Below are 23,276 nucleotides of genomic sequence, written 5' to 3'. Positions count from 1 at the left end.
GCCACCTGACAAATGGTAGTTTGTTACTAACATGTTTTTTCTTTCTGTTGTTTGTTTTTATATGAATTGATACAGTGTGTGGATAAAGGACAAGAAATACTTAATCTCTAGTACTTCCTGTAACCATTCTAAAGATAAGTGTCTGTCTCCATCACAGGGATAAAAGGTGTGCTGGCTTTACTTCCTTTACTTTTGTCCTTGGGGGAGACTGAAGAGCAAAAAATAGGCAAAACTGCACCATGGCCTGCTTGGGCTTAGTTTCAAGGCTTCCATGAAGTGTACAGGAAATATGGGATAAACGCCAATGGCCTTGATCCTCCCCCACTACCTGTCAGCAATGTTACAGAGTATGTGAGTTCTAGGTGATACCTGCAAAGGAGATGTGGGGATTTTAATTGCTCCGGAACATATGGCTTAAGCATATAAACTTCCAATACTCAGACAATGAACTGAAATTGATCATGCAGACCAGAATCATTGCTTAATGGCATGGGAGATTTGTAGCCTTATGAACACACTCGATCACTATAAATAAATGCTTCTTACTATTTTATAATTTGGCTTTAATTCCTCAGAGCCGTCAAACCTCAATGAGAATGCAACACTAAAGACTGTGTTTTTTTTTAATATGTTAATAATGTGAAACTGTATTTAGAAATATTTATGTCCTATTTAGAAGTAGATTAAAGGCAGCAATATTATTTTTGGAGGCATTGCACAGTTACTGATCAGAATGACTTCAATCAGTCTTTAATTTGCTTCTATTCAGGATCGCAGAGAAAGTTGCATTTCATAATGTAATTTGAGAGAACCCACAACTTCTAAAACCCCAGGGGAATGTTTTTGTATTGCAGAAGAAACAGACCACGGTGCCTGGGAGTCACCATGGCTGTCTGGTTGTCTTTCCTATTCTGTTTCTGGCTCTGGGAAAAGTGACTTTTTTCTCACCCACGGTGACAGTTAAGAGATTCTTGTGCTCAAATCATCTACAAGAAGAGCTCGGAATTCATGTTCCTTAGACAGTTGCCAATTCTTCTACGGAAGATTAAATGCCCCTACCATGCATGCCATACCCTGCAGTTAACAAGAAAGAGGGTCAATGTAGCGTGGCCCCATCTCTGCGGTCACTGCAGTGGGACCGTCAACCCGGCCTAAGGGCCTTCCACTTCCATGTGGTGTAGTAGCCAAGATAGTCGTCAAAAAATGAACAGGACTATCAAAGGGCTATCGTTGCATTTTGGGATGTTTAAGATTATGAACCCCCTTTTGTGTGGCTCTAAACTTCTAAAGCAGGGATGTCTGGTTAGGGGCAGAGGCATTTGGGTTGTGGTTAAGTCCACCTGTTTACACCACGGAAGACAATTTAAGGGTCACTGCTTACCCGTGAAGTTGATTTTCAGCAAATAATCCTTGTACAGTTTCTTTCCGTCCAGGATTTTCATTGCATCACAGAGCTTGGTGGTGTTAGGACAGAGGGTACGCTGCATTTTGTGCAGCGCATGCGCCATGGCGTAGACTGCGTTCACCACAAACATGATCTTGGATTCTTGTTCATAGTTGCTGCTGTCAATGGCCAGGTGCTTGTCACAAACCCGTCTGTGGTTTCTCTTGTTCTGGAGGCTGCACTGGAACTTCTGCTCCCAGAAGTCTCGGAACCAGGGGTTGCGGTGATTGTTGTAGGGGTTGAGGCTCTGGAAGTAGCGGTCGAACTGGCGAACAGGATGGGACGCCAGCTCCAGGGTGATAGCTCCATAGGCTACATGCTCACTGCCCTTGACGATGCTCTCCTGAGCGCCCCAGCCGTCGCTGGCCACCCAGGTGAAGGAGGCATTCACGCGGCTGGCTGCAGCGATCAGCTCTCTGGAGTCGTCACTGCGCATGAATAGGACCACGACCCGCGCATTGGGCTTCTGCAGCAGCTCGCGGATCACACTGTCGTAGGACTTGCGAATGTTGGAGCGGCCCACCTTCTCCGCAGTGGCGATGCAGATGTTGCGCAGCCGGGCTTCCTGCTCGAAGGCCTCAATCCCTGTCTCCCCGTAGTCACCCTCAGAGGCGACAGTGGACACATAGGTCCAGTTGAAGAAGCGCAAGATCTCGGCCATGGCTTTGGCCTGGTAGAAGTCAGGGGGCACGGTCCTGGCAAAGTAATCATAGCGCGACTTGTCGCTGAGTTTGGCGCTGGTGGAGGCGTAGCTTATCTGAGGGATCTGGAAGAGCCTCAGCAGGTTTGCCACCTGAGTAGAGAGACAAGGAAAGCACCTTAAAAAAAAAAAAACTCAAGCAAATGATTGTGCATAAGAAATATTAACACAATTCACGTCTGTTAGCAGCTTCTTTTTCATGTGGAGGTCACTTCTTTTTTTTTGTTTTTTTTGTTTTTTGTTTTTTTGTTTTTTTTGTTTTTCGAGACAGGGTTTCTCTGTGGTTTTTGGAGCCTGTCCTGGAACTAGTTCTTGTAGACCAGGCTGGTCTCGAACTCACAGAGATCCGCCTGCCTCTGCCTCCCAAGTGCTGGGATTAAAGGCGTGCGCCACCACAGCCCAGCGGAGGTCATTTCTTGAGACCTTAACTGGATGCTTTCCTGGGTACGGTGTTTAGGTACTGGGGAGCCAGTAAGAAGCAGGTAGCGTATGTTTGGGGAGGGCACATGAAAAATGAAAGGTCATCATGACTGGAGCTTCTTCAGCTCGGCGCTAGACTCTAGGCTAATGAAACCCATTCAGAGGCTCTGAACATGGTTGTTTTAAGCTCCTGAGGTCCTGCTATAGCTCAGCCAGACAATGAGCTACAGTGAAGTGGCCAAATTCAGTTTTCAGACAACTTGGCTGTGGCTGTATAGAAAGAGCCCGGTGTTTAATTCTCACTTCCCCCTCTTTTGCTAAAAATGGCAATCTCTGAAAGAGTTTAATTTGGGAACGGAGTGCCACATGGACAGTCCAAATTAGATATTTATTATCTGGGTTAACACAAAGGAAAAAAATTCAATTCTATTTAAATTCTATTCCGATCATCCAAAATTTTAGGTATATAATTTGATAAACTTCTGAAACTACAGTAACTTTTTCTTTGCCTTGTTTTTTCTTAAAATTTGTAAAAGGAAAGCACGTAGATATGCTATCGTATTTTCAGTTAAAAATCAAGTGAAGAAGTATTGATGACTCTGTTAAGAATGATTGAGTACTTTGAAATATTTAAAGCCTATGCTGAGTAAAAAAATTAAAGTTTTTATAAGTCAGCTATCAGCATTTCACTACTTTTATTTATTGTATGAGAAAAAAAGAAAGTGATCACAGTTTATCAAGGAGTGCTGCATAGATAATTTTAAAATTATATAATTGTACAGATCAAAGTATATTCCATACATATTCCAATAAAATATGCAGGATGGCACATGCATTTAATCCCAGCACACTGGTGTGTGTGTGGGGGGGAATGGGGTCGGGAAGAGGTAGTAAGGTCTCTGAGTTTGAGGCCTTGTCTACAGAGTGAGTGCTAGTACAACCAGGACTGCACAGAGAAACCCTGTCTCAAAAACAAAACCAAACCATCAAACACGAGTTTTTTATTCTTCCTGACTTCTGAAAGGTTGTCTTTGTGGACTTTACATTACATAACTCTTTGTGTCAACTTTAATAAGTGAACAGGTTGAGTATTTCTGAAGACGATATCCTGGGATAAGTTTAGGTCCTTTGAAAATTTTCTTCTGGCAAGTGAAGTTTTGCGTTTACATATGACATGCAGAGAGATCAGCTTGAGACGGGCTGCTCTGAGCACAACAGACGCAACATGAAGCCATGGACAACTGAGTCCTGATTAATACCCATTTCATGTAGCAAAGGAAACCATCAACCAGGTTTATACACAGCGACACAGCATGTTATTGGAGAGCTGGCCTGCTATTAAGAATAACACAGATATAGTCAGAGCTATCAAAAACATTGCCCAATTCCAGTAACTCTCACGTAACTCCAGCTGGGAAATCTGAGATGTGACACACCAAATAATGGAGAAATTAAAACCTCAAGTGGAGGCGAAAGGTTGGCTGTATCGGAGGAATGTAGCTCTTCCCTGCTAAGGACAGGATGACGTGCCTACACTGACCCGTCAGAACACAGGGATGTCGTGCCTACACTACACATCAGAGCGCAGGGATGTTGTGCCTACACTGACCAGTCAGAACACAGGGATGACGTGCTTACACTGACCCGTCAGAACACATGGATGTAGGGATGTTTTTGTTACTCAGGCTAAGTGCAGGCGGCCCTGAATTGGTACTGTCATTACTCCTAGTACCTGACTTCCACTGGACTTATGTGCCACTATGGCAACTGTGCTGTTGCAATCCCTTTCTGTGCAGAGACCTGGATATTTTGGGTAGCAGAAGAAAGGACATTTCTTCTTGAGGCGATGCTTTTATTATCTTCAAGTTGGAGTCACTAGAACTTGAATCCTCTAAGGAGACATAAAATGAAAGAAACTAAACAAAAAATATACCCAGAGGCATTATTTCCTGGAAGTGAGGAACCATAGTTCCTAAGTTGTTGAAATTTTCTTCTCCCAAAGGGGTAAGGAAGTGTTCAAGATAAAAACGTTCTTGTCTTTTGACTGCTAGATCCTTATGGCATTATGTCTGCCTCTCCAGAATGTCTGAGAACAACTTATGGTTAAGAAAAGCCGCACAAGAGAGTGAGTTAGCTCCAACATAATGGCAGCATGAACCTTCTCTGTACTGAGAAAATGTGGGGTGAGCTGAAGGTGCTTGAGAAAGCTGTGAGCTAGTATAAGGGACTGACTATTGCCATTGCTTTTACTGTGGCTGTATATGGTGCCCTGCGTGTGTGCTCAAGGGAGCTATAGTTAACTCTAGAAAAACGAGGCAGACTTGCTGAGGTAAGATCTAAGGATGGAACTTTTGTATTTACAATATTAACTATGTCATCTATGTTGAACAACATGGAGCAATGATATGAAGTAATGTTATTCAGACTTACATTATAAACACATTTACAACAAATTAATAATAGGGTAAAGTATCGAAATACTCTTTATTATGGTGAACTGTTCATTTAAAATTAGTTTCCTTAGTTATAAAAAGTAATAATTCTGAATTTGTAAGCAGATACCATAGAAAAAAGATTATTATTCTCTTCTTCTTTTCCTCCCTCCTCAGTCTAATCTTATTTCTACAAAATAATATTCAAAATTTGGTATTTGCATTTTTATGGATCCACTTATAAAATCTATGACCATTTATAATGATTGTGTGTGTGTGCTTGTGTGTAGGTGTGTATGTCTAAATCCACACATGTATTTTCTTTTTGGGTATTTATGAAGGCCTTTTAATATAAATATTATCTTCATTTAAACATACAAAAATGAATTCTACAAACTCATGAGATCTTTCCATAGTTTTACAGTTAGAGCATAGCAGAAAATCAAAATGCAAAACTAGGTGTTTGGCTTCCAGTACCACAACTGTGCTCTTCTATTTCCCTCTATACCTCTACTGTGTGGGCATCATTTTGAGATTTGAAGTGTAGAAATATTCAGCCACAGAGACCACAAGATAGAGGAGTAGCGGTAGAGCTTGGTGTGTATCATCCACTACATACCTGATGTCAGTAGGCGTGCTTGTTTGTGCATGGTCATGTGTGAATGCAGGGCATGCCTGCCACAGCACACATGTGGAGTGAAACCTCAGGGGATGGTGCGCACCTTCTACCTTTCCATAAACACAGGCTTCTGGAGGTTCTTCTGTCTCTAGCTCTTCTCTTGCCCTAAGAGAGGTAGGGTCACAGACGTGTGCTACCACATCTGAGTTCATGTGGATTCTCGGGATTCTCTTTCAGGCTCTGTGTTTACTGCTTATGCAGTTAGTGACCCAGTCACTGATTCTCTCCACAGACCTCTGAGCTTTTCTTTTTCTACTGTAAAATTTAAAATTTGGGGTCAAGAGATGTCCAGTGTGTTGTCAGCTGAGTTCTCTGTCTCATTTGTTGAAAAACTGGGCTCTTAGAACATTCTTGACTTGCTAACTGGCCAGATGGTTTCTTGGAGAAAGCAGAAAGAAGTGAAGAAAACTCCTACACTGGACATCATTTTGAATGATAAAGGAAGCACCTTCTAAAGATGGGGAAGCAGTGTGAAGTTTGGAGGAAAGCCCACCCTGTTATGTTATTATTAGTGGGAGAGGAAGGAGGAAAACCAAAATCTATTTATATTTTTTAGACCAAAGCATTTTAAAAGAAGATTTGTCCTTTGTATAAGTAGAAATTATTTAAGCAATATTGTTTAAGAGAGAAAGAAGGATTTAAAAATAATTTATACAATATAGTCTCCATAAGAAAGAGAAGATAATCCCCAAACCCCACTGGTTGATGGGATGCACGAGAGGATTGAGGCTAAGGAATAAGGGGAATAGATGAATTGGGAGAATCTGTGCTCAGCATGAAACTGAGCAAGTACTCATGAGAAGTGCGGACAGTATGAAACAGAACATGAAAATGAAAGTGGGGTTTGTTATTGCTTTTGTTTTACTCTGCCTTGTCTTTCAAGAGAAGACACAGTAGGTAGTAATGGAGCTAATGGCTGAAGAAGTTGATTTTGTAAGTATAACAATGTCTGATTATGGTGATGGATATCTAAAAGCACAGAACCTGGGTGAGCTAAGGCAAGAGAATGGGAGCATGAGGCTTGCATGGGCTTCATAGAGAGATCCTGTCTTTATAAGTGGATGCCAATATTATTCCCCCATTTGCTTGTCAATCAGATGCAATCTAACATGGAAATGGTGATGTAAATAAAGATAATATGAATAATTTATCTCACACCAAATCTCTCCAGAATGTAAGAAAAGCTCATAAAATCATATTCAGTTTGCTGCTATTTATGCATTCCAGAAAATTTTGGAAAAGATTAAATTATGAAATTATTTTCGTAAATCCAGAGTGGAAGGACTGAAGTGTGCTAGAAGAGGAAGAAGACAAATTCAGAAAACATAAAAGAAGAATGGACATAAATTTCAGGCATGGTTTTGGTAATTTTCTAGTTCCCAGTGTTCGAATAGATACAGCACCGATACTTAGAAATGAACGAAGCAATCATTAGGAGTCAGGATGGGCTCAGGACGAGTACATTTCCCTTTCAGCATTGGCTGGACCATTTGAAGAAGAGTTGTAGTCTGGAGTACCATGAAGAACCATAGAGGATCATGGAGGGTCATGACTTCAACAAAGTGTTCATGACATTACCTGGCATCTTACACAAAAGGAAAAGAGATAGAAATTGGATAACAAATTAGATATACAAGGCAGAAATTTAAAAGATATTCAAAGCATATATTTTCTTTATGTGCAGGGTCTCACTGTACATATCAAACTGATATCCAACTTGGTATGTCACTGGGCTATCTTTGAATGAATTATTCTTCAGACTCAGCCTGATGAGTAATGGGATTCTGAGTATGTAATATCATGTCTAGCTTGAGAAGTACTTGCAAAACAATGTGCATATCTTAGCTAAGTAGGATTAAATTTTTCATGAATGTTGTTGGAAAAATAAAAATAATCTTCAAGATCATTGAATTTTTTGAGCGTGAAGGAATTATGCAGGTCATCTAAACTTCTATCTTTTTGGTGAAGAGACTGACATTCATAAGGGGAAGTGACTTTCAAAATGTACTCAGTCAACAGAGAGAAAAGCCAAGGCAGAACCTGCTCTCTGCAGAGGATAAGGCTCTTTTTCTGCAAACAAGGGGTATGACATCGTCTGAGATCTAAGTTTCCGGGTTTAAATTTACATGAGACAAGTTACACTTTCTCTGTATGAAAGTTGGTGGTTGAAGTCCACAAGTATTTAACGAGGTGGGCTAATGTGTCAAAGATGGTCTAAGAAGTTCTTCATTTGCTTGGCATTCAGTTCTGAGTTCACCAGAAGTAGGCAGAGAACCATTCTAGTCCCCCTAGTCTCTAAGTTTCTGTTCTCAAACACTTATTCTTGGAATAGTCTTAAGATCAGTAATAAGGTTCATATTCCTGAAATTTTTTCCCAGCTTTTGTCCTATTGGAGATGTATTATCTTTTTTATTTTTGGGATTATAATTGCAGCATCTTTTCCTTCCCTTTCCTTTCTTGAAACCCTTCCATACTCCCTTCCTTGCTTTCCTTCAAATTCATGGCCTCTGTTTTCATCAATTTTTACTGCATGCATATACGTATATGCATCCCTAATTATAACCTGTTCAATCTGAATAATGTTGCTTAAGTGTCTGTTTAACTAATAGGTGTTCTCGTCCCCAGAGAAGCCTTATGTCCTCATTCTCAGCACTCCTCAGTTACCTATAGTTCTTTGTGCAGGGTTGAGGCATTGTAGGCTTTGTCCTATGTACTTTGCATCATTTATTATGGTCTTTCTTCAGTTCATGTTTGGGCAGTCATGTTGGTGTGTGAGGCCTTATGGATGTAGTTTCTGACATTACTAGGATCCATATATCATTGCTATAATCTCATAGCAAACTCCTTGGTCCTCTGGTTTTTACATTCTTTCTGGTCCTTCTTCCACAAAGTACCCTAAGCCTTAGCTATGGGAGTAGAATATAGATGTATCCTTTGGAACAAAATGAATATGCATTTCAAATTGTGTGGGTTTTTTTTTGTAATGGTCTGTTGCAAAGAGTTTTTTGATGATGGGTGAGGAACACACTTTTCTGTGTGTATAAGGACTAACATTTGGAATATAGTTAGAGATTATGCTGGTTTAGTAAAGCAGTGGTTGTAGGTTCTCCTCCAAGATCCATGACTTCACTTACTCTGGCTAGGCTTCCCTTTTGTTCATTGGGTCTTAAGTTCAATTAGAGAGCTGTTGGCTACTGCCACCACTGCACCTTTAGGGTTTTTGTACCATGCTGGCCTTTATAGTATGTGATCTCTTAATCCTCATAATAACTTTAAGAAGTAGAAAAGGCCATTATCCCATTGGATATATTGAAAACATGGAGGCATAATGTACTAAAAGAGATGTTAGATGCTATATTTGATCCTGGAAATCTGAGGCCTCTCGCTGTATCATCCCAGTCTATTCAGTTCATTCTGTACCCCAAGCTCGTTGCCAATAGTTCTGAAATCAATGCTGGGATAATGTAAGATATTGTGTTTGTCTCTTTTTCTTTCTCAGGTATGAAACCCCTTTATTTGAGGAGCATGAACAATCATTTCTTATAAGCAGAAACATATTTTGAAATTTATCTGGCTATACTTCATCGTGGCCTCTTAACAACTGTTTGTGGACTGACCATCTACAGTGATAATGATTTTTCCTAGAATCTACTGGGAACTTACTGCTTGGAGGATGAGATCTTCAGCCTATAAATATCAAAAATGAAATGTGGCAAATTCTGTGCTATTTACTAGAACTTTAGGACAGGAAATGTGCATTTTAATCCATGATGCTATCTCCTCAGTGCCTCTCAGACCTTGGGGTGCTCCAGTATGTTTGTTACCTGAATGAACTAAGATTGAAGGAGTAATTGAGATGGGAGGAGCCAAAGGCTAGATCTGAGAACAATGTAAAGCTACCATCACATCACTATTCCAAATAAACAATCTGATGTGCAGGGTAAATTCTTCATTAATTGTATTCAGTTTTATTTTTTATTAAAATAAAGTGATGCATAGGAAATTAATTTGTACCTTTAGGAATCTGTAGCCACAATTTTCATTCCATTAAAACCAGTTTCTCCAAATTATATCTTTATGAACAGGCAAAAGAAAGTCAGTTCTACATCAGCTGGGTTTGTCACTACAACCGTTCCCTAAACACTATAAAACAAATTAAGGGCCTTATCATGATTAAAGTTGGATTAATCAAATTATACATACTTAAATTGCCCTCAGATAAACATATATTTTAGACAGGTATCAACAAATGAGTTGATCCTAAGGTCTTCAGGCAAGGTAAGTTTTCTCTGGTTACAAATGCATTGTGTACAGATTTCTAAGCAATCACATGATGGAGGAAGGTCATTGGCTAATAAAGAAACTGCCTTGGCCCATTTGATTGGCCAGCCTTTAGGTGGGTGGAGTAAACAGAATAGAATGCTGGGAGGAAGAGGAAGTGAGCTCAGATGCAGGGCAGCTCCTCTGAGAGACAGACGCCATGCTCTCCTCTCCAGAGCAGACACAATGAAGCTCTGACCCAGGATGGACGTAGGCTAGAATCTTCCTGGTAAGCACACCTTGGGGTGCTACACACATGAATAGAAATAAGCCAAGCAGTGTTTAAAAGAATACAGTTTGTGTGTCATTATTTTGGGGCATAAGCTAGCCAGGCGACCATGAGCTGGGGCGGCAGGAACACAGCCCACAGCTCCTTCAACAAAATGGCCCCCAACGTGTGGACAACTGAATCCACAGAAAGCTTGGGAAAGAATAGAGTAAAGCATATTTTCTTGGTAGCAGTAATTTCTTGGTTCTGTTCTGCTTGCTAGAGGCAAGCAAGCACTCTCATCTAAGAGAGGCTTCCTGACTCAGCTTTAGCTGCAAAAACTTGCAGCTCTCTTAAGAGGTCCTGCCACAAAACACTTAAATGGTATTGATAAAAGCTGAACGCATGCTTTTCGGTTTTCAGCCGTAGCAGGAAAAAATGCGCTGTTTAAAAATGCCGTCTTTCTGGGTCGTCCTGCCAGGGCAAACTCTGACTGTTTGAGGCAGGAGCTCAGCTACAGAGAAAGCATTTGAGTGTTGTAGCTTGTTTGCTGGCAAGGACCTTGAAACGCCACAGAGTTGTGGTGATAAACATGGCTACAGCCGGTACCTCCGCCATGAGGCTGGAAAGCTAAGGAATGGGCTGGATCTAGCCGGCAAAGCCACAGCTTTAATTCTAGCCATATTGCTCAGTAATTTAAAGGCTCGTGTGGTCAGAAAAAGAGAGAGATTCAAAGACAAAGAAAACCTTTAAATGATTTATTGGGTACTTAAAAATATATGCAGGCTAAATGTTAAAGTTCTTAAAAAAATAAGGAAGAAAGAGAGTAGTTGGGTGTGGTAGTATACACCTTTAATCCCAACACTTGGGGGCAGAGGGAGATTGACCTCTGTGACTTCAAGGTGTGGTAGCACATGCCTTTAATCCTGATGCCTGGGAGGCAGAGACAGACAGATCTCTGAGAGTTCAAGGACAGCCTGGTCTAAAGAGTTATTCCAGGACGAAGATATACAGAAAATATAAAATAAAAGTAAAAGTAAACGAAATAGAGGTTAAAATAAAGCCACACGAAGATGGAAAAATACAATGAGAATCTTGATACTATATGCTATTATGCTCTGTTTGAATGTTTGAATGCTGAGGAAGGAGCAACAGCTGCTAAAAGATATTTGTTTATAAATGTTGCTGAACTAATCCAAGATAGATATTTTCAAAATACCTTGACTTCAAAATTTGGATCTAAGGATATGATACTTTGGAAAAGAGTTTCTTCTTTTGTTTTCACAGAGAATGAGACATTGTGGATTGCTTCTTCGATCCCAATATGGTATGATAGACCACGCCCTCCTGAAGGGTTGCTGTGAACACCCTTAAAAAATTGCTTCGCTCAACTGCCAAGTGAGATGAACCTAGCAGACAGGTTATCCCATAAAAGACCCGAATAACAGCGCCCCCATTCAGCAGGAAGCAGTTTGGAGAGAAAAAACTGCGCCCATGTTCCCATATATTGTTTATAAATGTTCTTTTACATTTAAAGGGGGAGATGATATAGATGTGAATAATTTGCATTGATATGAATCTTGGTTTACTGATATTAATTTAAGGTCAATTTTATTATATGTATATGTATTTCTGATATTGATTAAGGTATTGTGATTGTGTAGTTCACTTAAAAATGTAAGGTATATAGGTTGTTAATGGATAATTATCAATAATAGTCAAGTTTGTAGTCATGTTAGATTTTCTAGATGTGCATGCATATATTTCAGATAGGCATTCATCATATCTTTCAAAGGCTAGAGAATATGGTATTTTAAATGTTTTAATAACTTAGGGTTTTTCATGACAATGAGACACGTCTGCTCCTGGCAGCACCAATCTACTTCAAGAAGAAAGAAGATGGGCATCGAAGAGGCACCTTATGGAGTTTGATAGCCATTTGGGCAAGAAACTGCTCTTGCCTGGACTATTGCATAAACTGGACACAAAGAACCCGCAGAGAGAGGACTGCTGAACTTGCCTAAAGGTGAGATGATCTTTCGGGGTTCCTGATTTATGAAAGAGTCTGCGAGACATTCTGCAGGACATAGCAGATAGTGACTGAACTGCCTTTGAAATTTCCCGCTTCATGGAAAAGTCTGCTGGATACTATGGGCCTGAAGGCTGAAGATTGATGCCCAACGGTACAGAGGAACTTTGGGTGACTGTTCAGGCAGCGAGATGTCTCTGTCATTTCTAGAGTTTAGAAGTTGCTTACTTTTTGTTTGCTTAGGTAATATTGTATTCTTCTGGAGTCTTTGATGGAGTTGAAGAGTAGATAGATAGTTATAGTTATAGTTTTCCATTGTTATGATGAAAGATAAAATAGATATAAATATTGTAACTGTAATTCTTGCTTGATAACTGTTTTGTTATATGTAATTTTGCTATGTTAAAGTTAAAGCCTTCCTTTTTTTTTGTTTAAACAGAAAAGGGGAAATGATGGAGGAAGGTCATTGGCTAATAAAGAAACTGCCTTGGCCCATTTGATTGGCCAGCCTTTAGGTGGGTGGAGTAAACAGAATAGAATGCTGGGAGGAAGAGGAAGTAAGCTCAGATGCAGGGCAGCTCCTCGGAGAGACAGACACCATGCTCTCCTCTCCAGAGCAGACACAATGAAGCTCTGACCCAGGATGGACGTAGGCTAGAATCTTCCTGGTAAGCACACCTTGGGGTGCTACACACATGAATAGAAATAAACCAAGCAGTGTTTAAAAGAATACAGTTTGTGTGTCATTATTTTGGGGCATAAGCTAGCCAGGCGACCATGAGCTGGGGCGGCAGGAACACAGCCCACAGCTCCTACTACAATCACATCAATTGTTCCCTTGTTTTCTTGCTTTGGGAATATATGAAATGTTTTCCCCATAAGCAGTTCTAATTGTGGGATGATACCAGTAGCCAAACACTGGTTCACATCAGAAAGCTTTCCACGTGCAGCACATATTGCTGTTTTACACTTATTTATAGTGTGTGTGAGCACACTCATGTATGCACATGGGTGTGCATGCACAGCCACAGTGTGAGCATGGAGGTCAGCGGACAACTGGCAAGACCTTGTTTTCCCCTTTTACCGTGTGGTGACAAGTGCTCCTGTTCTCTGGCCCATCCGGTTGACTCACATTAGTTTTTTAGACCCAAAGTTACTTTGGAACATACATTTGCGGGGGGGGGGGGGGAGCTTGAATTTATTCAGAACTAGGAAGTGAAGTACGTTTTCATTGTAGACTAATAAGTCATAAATACATTCACATTTATTTTTGATTCAAGAAAAAAAATGCAAGCTTTTGTTTACTTGGAAATCATATCTCTTGACAATTGCCAATGTCAGAGACTCTTTTCTAGGTGGCAGCCTTTATTGTGGCGATACTCTGATCATGAAGAACAAAAGAGGATGAACTCTGGGAAATACTCCAGGGTGCCTGCCATTCTTCTCATGCTATGTAAAGAGAAAACGTCAATTGCAAATAATCGGAGTCACCTGTGACACCCATGTCAAGACTTGTGCTCATTCCTTTTGCTCAGATTCTCCCTGATACGCCACACATGAGCTTTAGGCCTTCTGCTCGACATAATGCCATTTTGGAAAAACAAAACAAAAGAAATTAAAAAAAACAAAGACCATGCACTTTCAGAGTCTTGGATAAATAAGTACTTGCTAATGTGATTTTCTTCCATGGGAATTATCTTCAGAACGTTCATAGCACTGGCTTCTGAGTCTGTGTTGATATATTAAAGGCAAGCAGCAACTGGCTTTTATGTGGACTGATGCTGAGCTACCAAAATTCCAGATGGAAAGAGGCACCAAGCACTTCCAAGAATGAGGCTGTTTCCAGGGTTGAACTATATACATTCGGAAAAGAAAGAATTGCTGCGCTCTCAGGAATCTGGAGACCAACAATCATAACCTCAGTAGGTTTGCCTTTTTATTCTATGCTCTTAATAATCCATATCTCTTTGGGACTGTTTTCTAAGAATAAGCCTACACCTTTAATTGTTCTGTAACACATACAGAGCTGAACGTTTTATTTAGTTCTTTTAATTAAATGCTATAGATAAGCCCAGGCGAGAAGGACTGAGGGCAGCACTTTGAACCATCTGCCCGTTCATAGCCCAGTGGCCAGGTAAAACGTTCTAGAAGCTGGGAGGTCAAGAAACCCCAGTGCCCCTCCTTTTCAGACACATCAAATTCAACTATTAGCTGTACAAAAGACCAGATTGGCTTGTATTTTAAACTGGGACTGGAGGAGGTTGGTAGTTGAGAAACTGCCTGAGGAATTCAAGCTGTTCACATCACATGAGTTAGCTGCCCATAAAGGGTGCCAATCATCCTGGTACTGCAAAAATGGATTTGTCATTTTTTTTTCTTCTGGCCACATTATCTGTAGCACATCTGGAAACATTTTTTTTCATAAAAAATTATAAAAAGTCTAGGGTTGATTTTAATTTAGAAAATTATATAATATGATAAGTATAATGAATTCTTGTTTGCTCAGTGTAATATGTAAAAGCCACCCATGTTTGCATTACAAGGGCTTTGAAAACATATGAGTCAAAGATATTTCTTGCCATTTTTCATGTTGGCATAGTCCCAATGGTGGTTCGAGAAAAAGACCCTTAAAGATGGTCCTAACACTTAGCAGCTGTGCTCTGAAATCTGGATCATCTTATGCTTTTGCTTTCCTCATTTAAAAGCAAGGGATTGATGAGTCGTGAAGCTCCTCTCTTCTCCCATTCTCATGGCTTATTGATCAGACTGAAAAGATATTTAGAGCAAGAAAGGTTCCTTGAATCCTATTGTTTCAGAAGACAGACATCAAAAAAGGGTTGGTGTTTTGCTGAGACAATGCCACTCCACACTGAAGGGTCTGTCTTCTTCCCTTATTGTCACAGAACTTTCTCAGGAATATTTCCCACTCAGACTTAGCAGGTTGTTACATAATAAAAAAATCATTTTACCCAAAGCATTGAATTTGTTTCCTAGATGACCCCCCTTTCCTCCATGAGTTAATTTTCAGGAGAATCCACAAAACTGAGCTGGTTTGGGTTCCATACAGCAGCAAGAGGGTCTGCAGTATCTTATTTAACAATTATGTTGAGCAGTTATACTTACAAATGCACTCCCAGGGTGCTGAACACCAAAAGACATGTCCGAAACATCCTTCTGTGCCTTAGGTATTGATTTTGGGGAATGTCTCTTGAAAATTTAACAGCGTCGCAAGCTAACCTGAGCTATATTTTTCTCAAGCCCCCGAAGTTACTTGTATAACAATGATATGACAAAGATAATCATTAATAAAAAGACATTCTTAGCAATTCTGGTTGCTAACCAGAAGTGAAAACTCTGAGGAACTGAGGATGATAACCTGATGATTGTGTATGTGGTTACTGGTCATTTTTGAGGTCCTGCACTAACTCAGGAAAAAGGGATACACATGGTATCATTTAGAGGGAACAGAACTGTGTTTTTTGGGATTTCTTTTTTAATTGTTTTGTTTGAGCAAAGCTGCTAGGCACAAAAGAAGTGAACCATGTCGTGTGGTTCAGTACCCAGGACCAGAGCAGCATTTTAATCCCAGCTACATCTCTCAGTAGCCTGGTGAATTTAGGCAACATCATTTCATTCTTTAGGCATCAGTTTCATCTTTTGTAAAAAGGGAATAAAAGTAATTCTAGATTTATGAAGTTACATATGGATTAAATAACAATATATGGGAAATACTTATTTACTGACTCGCCTAAGGTAAAACAAAACAAAACAAAACAAAACAAAAAACAAAACCTTTATAGGTGGCAATGATGATATCTATTCAAGGCATTTTCCTAAATGTAGATTTTTCTAAAAACAAACAAAAATTACACCTACATTCTCACTGCCTCATTTGTAGGTAAAGGAAAATAGAAGGATCACATTCTGAAACGCAAAGGTAAGGCCCAGACCAAAGAGCAACTCAGATGAGATAAGGCAGGTCATAATGTTTAAGGGTCCACTTGAAGCATAAGTAGGGGTTTTCCAGAAAGTGATAGGAGGGTCCAGGCCTTTGCGTAGAAGAGAGAACTCAGTGCCTGTAGCTTTATTATTATCAGGTTGGTCTCCAGAGAGCCTGTGCCTCAAAGAATCAGGCGATGGTAAAGACATGAGGATAGTAATTGGACAGCCAATTATGGATATTTTGATCTATATTATTTCATATCTAAAAACTAAAAAGTTATGTATAGGAATGATATAAGTTTTAAAAATATGACAGTGGATAGATTCCAACATGAAAGTCACTAGGTCAAGAACACTTGTTCTGAAGTAGGCTGAATTCTCGATGGCCTGAAAGCATGTAATTCCATGGAACTCTGAACAGCTTAATGGATGCATTAAGACTGAGGTTTTGGAGAGAGAAATTAGCTATCCTAAAGCGTATTTCAATTGGTTGATAGTGATCATTCAGAAACCTATTCTTTGGTTTGCATCATTGGTTGGTCACCATCCTGGAAGGAAGCAGATCGTAAGCTACGATAGTTGTTGGAAACTGTGAGAAGGCTGAAAACTTTTAAAATAACTTCCTGAGAGCAGCTCAGAAGAGATAGATAAAACAAGACTTTCTGTACTACAGAGCAGATCGTTGAAGAGTGTTAAATAGCCCACTCTGGCAGTTGAAGCAGCTGCTGACCTTAATTGTTACATTGTTTCAAATATGATACAAATGAAATATTGAAAATCTACTTTGTGAACAAAGGTAATGTGTGATTAATTCATCTGTCCGTTAAATGCCAATCAAACCTTGCCTTTTATAGACAAATTCCACAAACTGTATATCATGTGTTCTATTGCATGTTTTCTACCTTGAGAGCGTTTAGTGGCCCAGTTTGTATTCCATGGAGAAAATCACTGGGTACTAGGTGACATACCCAAATGTCACCCTGAGATGCACACCTGGCTTGTTCCTCGGTAGTAATTGGTGGCAAATATCTCAAGATGTTTTACCCTTCTGACCACTTGGCGGAAAAACCCTGATCTATATTTAGAACATCATTTTTGAAAGTCTTGCTGCTATTGTATTTTCTCCTGTGCTACATTTCCCAACCTTGGATATGAAGTCAAAGAGCTGGCAAGAATTAAGACTTTGTCACCAGTAACAGAGGGATTTCCATAATATGCCAGGTGGTGTTGTCAAAAATAGCGACATTATAATTTTCGTGTTTGAAGTCCTACTGATAAACAGCCTGGAGTATCAGGGTTTGCTCAGAGTTTAACTGCAGGTGTTTGGGGAACATTGTGCTTAAATCCCCCAATTCACTAATTGGAAAAACACTGTTAGTTCTCACCTACATTTTCCAAAGGATTAGAAAAAAGTACTTTAACTACATTAAATCAGTGGACTTTCATCATGATAAACTGCTAAGGGTTGACTCTGTATTAGCATACCGAAACTTGTATATATTGATTCATTGAAAGGGGGCATAGATAATGGTAATTCGGAAAGAAAACTTTGTATCATTAAAACAGTAATTTCTTAGGTTTAGCTAAACGTGTCAGGAGTCTTAGTTCAACCATTTTACTTAGTAATCTGTAATCACAAAGCATTTGTTAACATTTTAGGAATGCCTGTGCTCTTTGCTTTTTATCCCATGATATCCATTATGGACTGAGATCTATAGTATAAAGATAGTTCACACCCAAAGGGTATTCTTTTCCTATGAATTTACACCCTATGCATAGTGGTCTTGGTGGCAGCCTCTTGTCTCTCACTAGTTTCCTAATATATATAGAACAGAAGGGGAATTAATTAAGGAACAAATTAACCTCAAAGAAAAAGGAAATATAGTGTATCTTAGGTAATTGCCCCTGTAGAGAAATTTCTACAATAAAGCAATATTAGCAAAAGCACCATTAATTATTATTGCTGGTGCCTCCCTCCCTGTGATAAAGCCCTTGAATACCATTGCCCTTTATTTTGGAAAGCCTAGCAAGAGCAGTAGATGGTCTTAAAACAATCAGCATTGCTAGGTTGCTCTAGAATGGGAATGCTGAGAAGGAAACACAATGACTGAGACAACTTTTGAGTAGGATGTTTCTGGAGCTTTCTTGTGAGAAGAAATGATGATGCTTTGGACACAAGGGGTGGAGTATCACAAACTTATAGGAATTTCTGCTTGGTGCCATCTTTTGGCATCTAGATTCCTCTTAAAACTATTCCTCTCAACTGGGCTAGAGTTGTTGAAAGAAACAAAACACAACAAAAATGAATAGGTTGAAAAATGAGACATGCTAGCCAAGTACCGATGTCTCCAGCTTAGATGTGAGAGGTTAAAAGCTCTTAGGCAGGTTGCACTCAGAATTTCAGTAACTGTGTTGAATATTTTCTAGAGAGACACACTGAACACTTAGTTGTTTCCTGCCATAAACACAGTTGCAACATGTAGCTCACTAAATACAAGTTATCGTTTTAGTTTTTCAGCTAATAAGTTAGTGAGCAAATTTTAGTGCTGTCCTTTGTCTCCCGCGAGAACAGAATCGTGCTCTTTCCCCGTGTGTCAAATAAGCAGTATCAAAGTGTTTGGCATTTAAGAGGTCTTCTGAAGCTATATATTGATTGTACCTTGGGCCTGAAGCATGCTAGGCAACACCTCCACTATGGAACTATATCTGCACCCTGTTTACTTATTTTCAATTTTCCGATAGACCCTTCCTGATTTGCTCAGCCTAACCTTGATTATCATTCCGTAATTCAGTCTGCACTTGAACTTTCAATTCTCCTTCCCCTGCCTCCAAAATTACAGGTTTGTACCACCAGGCCCAGCTCTTTACATAATCTTTCTGTGGAGAGACCACACAGAGCCAAATGAAAGCCAGGATGGGGTCCTCAACTTCTCTGCCGTGGTTCCAGTCATCCAGGTGGGTGTAGTCTTAGACTTGTCTGTCTGAGAACCAATGGTGTGTTAGCCTGCAGGAAGCTCTCAGATGAAGGCATCTTGTGGCTGCTGTGGTGACAGTGGAGAAGAGGGTACTCATCCCTCTCCTCATCTGCCTTGTATATGACACTCAGTTTTCCACTTCAGGAAAAAGCTCAATTCTTACTATGGTCTAGCATAGAGGGTAATGGTTGTGACCCCAATCCAATACTCATTTTGAGACTTTCCATGTTTTGGAAGTTTTGGAAATGTAGCAGTTTATCATATGCTAATTCTTGGAATTTGTGGGAAGCATTTACTCCCTGCCTTGCAGAGAGCCTATTTCAGGTGCTGGCAACATACAGAGAAAGACATGTGATTCCTTAATAGAAATGTAAATGAACAAATCATTTAATGAAGTAAAACTGAAGGAATTAGAAGGAGCCTAGTAACGATTTCTTAATGAGGACAGAATTTGAGCTGAGGATGAGGAAGTAGGCTTTGGTAAGACAAGCAGATAGCCAAGCAACATTAACATTTAGGTATAAAAGCTGGGCGATGGTGGCGCACGCCTTTAATCCCAGCACTCGGGAGGCAGAGGCAGGCGGATCTCTGTGAGTTTGAGACCAGCCTGGTCTACAGAGCTAGTTCCAGGACAGGCTCCAAAACCACAGAGAAACCCTGTCTCGAAAAACCAAAAAAAAAAAAACAAAAAAAAAAAAACAAAAAAAAAAACATTTAGGTATAAAATAAGAACAGCGTTTTGTTTCTGGACGTCTGTAGACACTACCCACCAGTATATAAGAAAGCATCTCACCAAGGGGAGGGTAAAACAGCTTCTCTGTTTAAATAGAACTAAAATATTTCTCTTGTTCCACTCCATTCTTTTTCTGCTCATCATTATTTTTTTATTAATTAATTTATTTAATTATTAAAGATTTCTGCCTCTTCCCCGCCACCACCTCCCATACCCTCCCCCTCCCCCAATCAAGTCTTCCTTCCTCCTCAGCCCAAAGAGCAAGCAGGTTTCTCTGCCCTGTGGGAGGTCCAAGGACCACACACCTCCATCCAGGTCTATTAAGGTGAGCATCCAAACTACCTGGGCTCCCACAAAGCCATTACGTGCAATAGGAACAAGAACCCGTTGCCATTGTTCTTCAGCTCATCATTATTTTTGACCTCTTCATATTGCATTGTCTACTGATAGCAGACGCATACATTCTTTCAAGGCAAACTTTTACACTTTCTAAGAGCTCAACTTTTAGAGGCTTTTAAACCCAAATCTCAATTTTTTTGCGGTTACTTTAGCACTAAGGAGCAAAGCAGTAACCAGGTCATCATGCACCTGCCCTGTGTTGAGTGGAAGAGGCTCCAAGTGGTAAAGATTAGCCGGGGAAACAGTGTGTCTTCTAACTGTTTAGAAACATCTCAGGGAAGAACATTTTGATTGGGCATCTCAGAAGCTAATTGTAGCTTATTTGAAAAGTCACAAACATAAACACTGCTTCTAAGTAGGTACCATAAAGACAATTGCCTAGCTGAAGGCAATAGATTTAAATCTTTTCTTGAAACACTCTATTCCCTGAAGTGAGAGTCTTGGAGGCTTATGGAGGGCACCAGGACAGTCTTCACAATGCTTTGAAAAGAAACCTGTTCACTGGAGAATGTGGATAGATCCCCCAAGTACATTTACTCATGTAGAAGTATTTGGATGCCTGCATTCATTGATGACTGAATTAAGAAATCAATTTGGCTGGTTTATAAAGGGACTACCACTCTGTGTCCTTAATGAGCACATTGGGAGAATAATTATTCAGGTCTTCGGTGATGGTGATAGAGCTTAACCCAGCAAGTCATTAAGAATCCTGCATTCCAAATACTTTTCACTAACACTGCCCAACAGTCACTAACATTGCAGGAGGTGCCTCCTTTACTGCCTTCCGGAGAATCTCCTTTAATGAGAAGATGAAGCTGGAGAGGAAACCTCCTTTGAAGCAATTTGGACCACAAAGCCATGCAGGTTAAATGGAGGACTGGTTAAGGTTTAAATTGGAACTATCCACTACTGGGTTGAGTTTTAATAGTTTATACCTCAGCTGGTAGTGTTATTGAAGTTGGGGACCTTCAGGGGGTGGGGCTTAGCTGGCAGAAGGCACCCCTAGGGATAGGCCTGCCCTATGGTCTGGTTTAACTTACTCTGTTTCCTGTTCTACCATAATGGGAAGCCTGTATCACATGTTCCCAGAGCTATAAAATTGCCATGAATTCCCTGCCAAGACACACCCTCTGAAACCGTGAGATAAAATGCATCTTTTCTCTTACATGGAGTCTCTGTCAGATCTCTCTTTCACACCAATGCAGAAGTCACCGAGACAGGAACTTTACAAAGTCTAAACAGCTGAGGGACTCACAGAAGGGAAATGCAGAATGTCCCTCTCTAAGATCTTTCTCAATAGCTTGTTTTTTCAACATGAAACTCTGGGCTCTGGTCTGTGCCTGGATGCTAAAATTAGATGGTAGACATTGAAAACTGTGTGATGGATTTGTGCTCATTTATTTCTACTTAGTTTCATTCACTTTCAGCTCAAGCTTTGGTGCCTATTCAGGAAGTCTACGTATTTAAAGATTTAGGGCAGTACTACCAGCTTCCTGCTGTCACCAAAGTCACCAGGATGTATGACCACAGTAGTCATGGAAGCAGAGGTTGATACACATGAAAGATACTCAGGGAAAATTGTATCTCCAGAGATGTTTTCTTAGCAATGTCCAGAAGTGCTTTAAATTCCCACAAAGAACAGAAACCCGTGTCCCGTCCTTTCCTCTCTAGCTCATCTCTCGTTCTTTAGTGAGATCTTTGTCTCCTTGCACATGGACACTTGTCAAGCCTTTCTGACTAGCCTGTGAAGATACTGTGTTCATTCACATTGTTTTATATGTGGCTGATTACCTGTTTCCGTACAATTTCTGTCATGTCAGCCATCTTCGTTTCTGACCTTGTGTACACCGTGAACACTTTCTCATTATTCCACAGTGGTCCTGCGCTCACAGCCAGTGAACATCGTAGCAAATCAGGCATTTTGATAAGGAAGACATGGCTTCTCTTGATAGCATATATGGGATTTTTTTTGAATGTACATATATCTTTTCTTCCCCTTGAACCACCTGACTTCTTCTGAAGAATGCACAGTATCAAAAGAACAAGGTCAAATAGAATATACATTTGTAAGGTAGCTTGTTAAATAGTTATAAGAAATGATTATGGACACATGCAGAGTTAAAATTTACTGCAGGGAAAAACAAATGTCCCAAACAGCATATATGTAATTCTTTATTGAGTGTACTTGGAAAACGTTTGACACTTGGCTGGTGAAATTGTCATCGAAGTGTGTCAGATGTACACCTTAAAATTTATCCTCTCCAAACAGAAATTTTCAGCTCTTTTGGACTCAAGTATAAAAGTAATGGCAAAATTTACATGATCTGCTCTGAGATGTGCAATATTTTCTACCCTTCTAATAAAGTTAAAGGATGTTTATGAAAAACCAATTATCCAAATTACTCATAATATGACTATGTGCTCTGAAGAAGGGAAGAAATTTGAAATAGCTCATTTAGAACAGCACAGAATTATACATGGAATTTTAAGTGCCACAAATCTGGAATATGAAAATAAGGTTAGGCCAATTCAAATAGAGTCTTTTTAAGCAAAATTGTGACATATAAAGAACATATCATATCTCTTCCTCTAATACTTGGGCTTTGATTATAGTAATTTAGTAAGAGGTAGAGTATGGCTCCTCTTATAATCATGGCCTTTGATTACTGTGACATTAGTGTTCTCACCAGAAAAAAAATATTGAATTTCAAGTAGCATAAAGTACTCATATGGGGTAGCTGAAAGAGCACAAAAGATCAATCGAAGGTCTAGCTCTCATTCCACCTACAGATGGGAGTTTTTGTGCAGCTAGTCTTTTGGGGAATTGGGAGAATGAGGAAATTGAGCTGGATGACTTCTCGGCCCTTTCAGCTCTAAGATTCTGTGGCTTTGCGAGTGAACACCGCAGGCATCTGAGGCGTATGTTCTTTTTCTAATGAAGTTATGAGAGCAGTTATCAGCTTTTTATCTAATTTATGATGTGTGCTAAATTCTC

The 23,276-nt window shown here is 39.9% G+C and overlaps 1 protein-coding gene across 1 annotated transcript in view; it reads right to left on the bottom strand.

Moving 5' to 3' along the window:
• Grm3 (glutamate metabotropic receptor 3) overlaps positions 1-23,276 on the bottom strand; it is a 218,454-nt gene that overhangs the window by 74,144 nt on the left and 121,034 nt on the right. Inside the window, exon 3 of the mRNA XM_057758303.1 lies at positions 1,382-2,237. Coding sequence (XP_057614286.1) covers positions 1,382-2,237 — 856 coding nt within the window. The remainder of the gene's footprint in view (positions 1-1,381; positions 2,238-23,276) is intronic.

Source organism: Chionomys nivalis, chromosome 26 (assembly GCF_950005125.1).
Source record: "Chionomys nivalis chromosome 26, mChiNiv1.1, whole genome shotgun sequence".
NCBI classification, from domain to species: Eukaryota; Metazoa; Chordata; class Mammalia; order Rodentia; family Cricetidae; genus Chionomys; species Chionomys nivalis.
The sequence above is the reverse complement of the archived record's forward strand: the minus strand, read 5'-3'. Positions and strand labels throughout refer to the sequence as shown.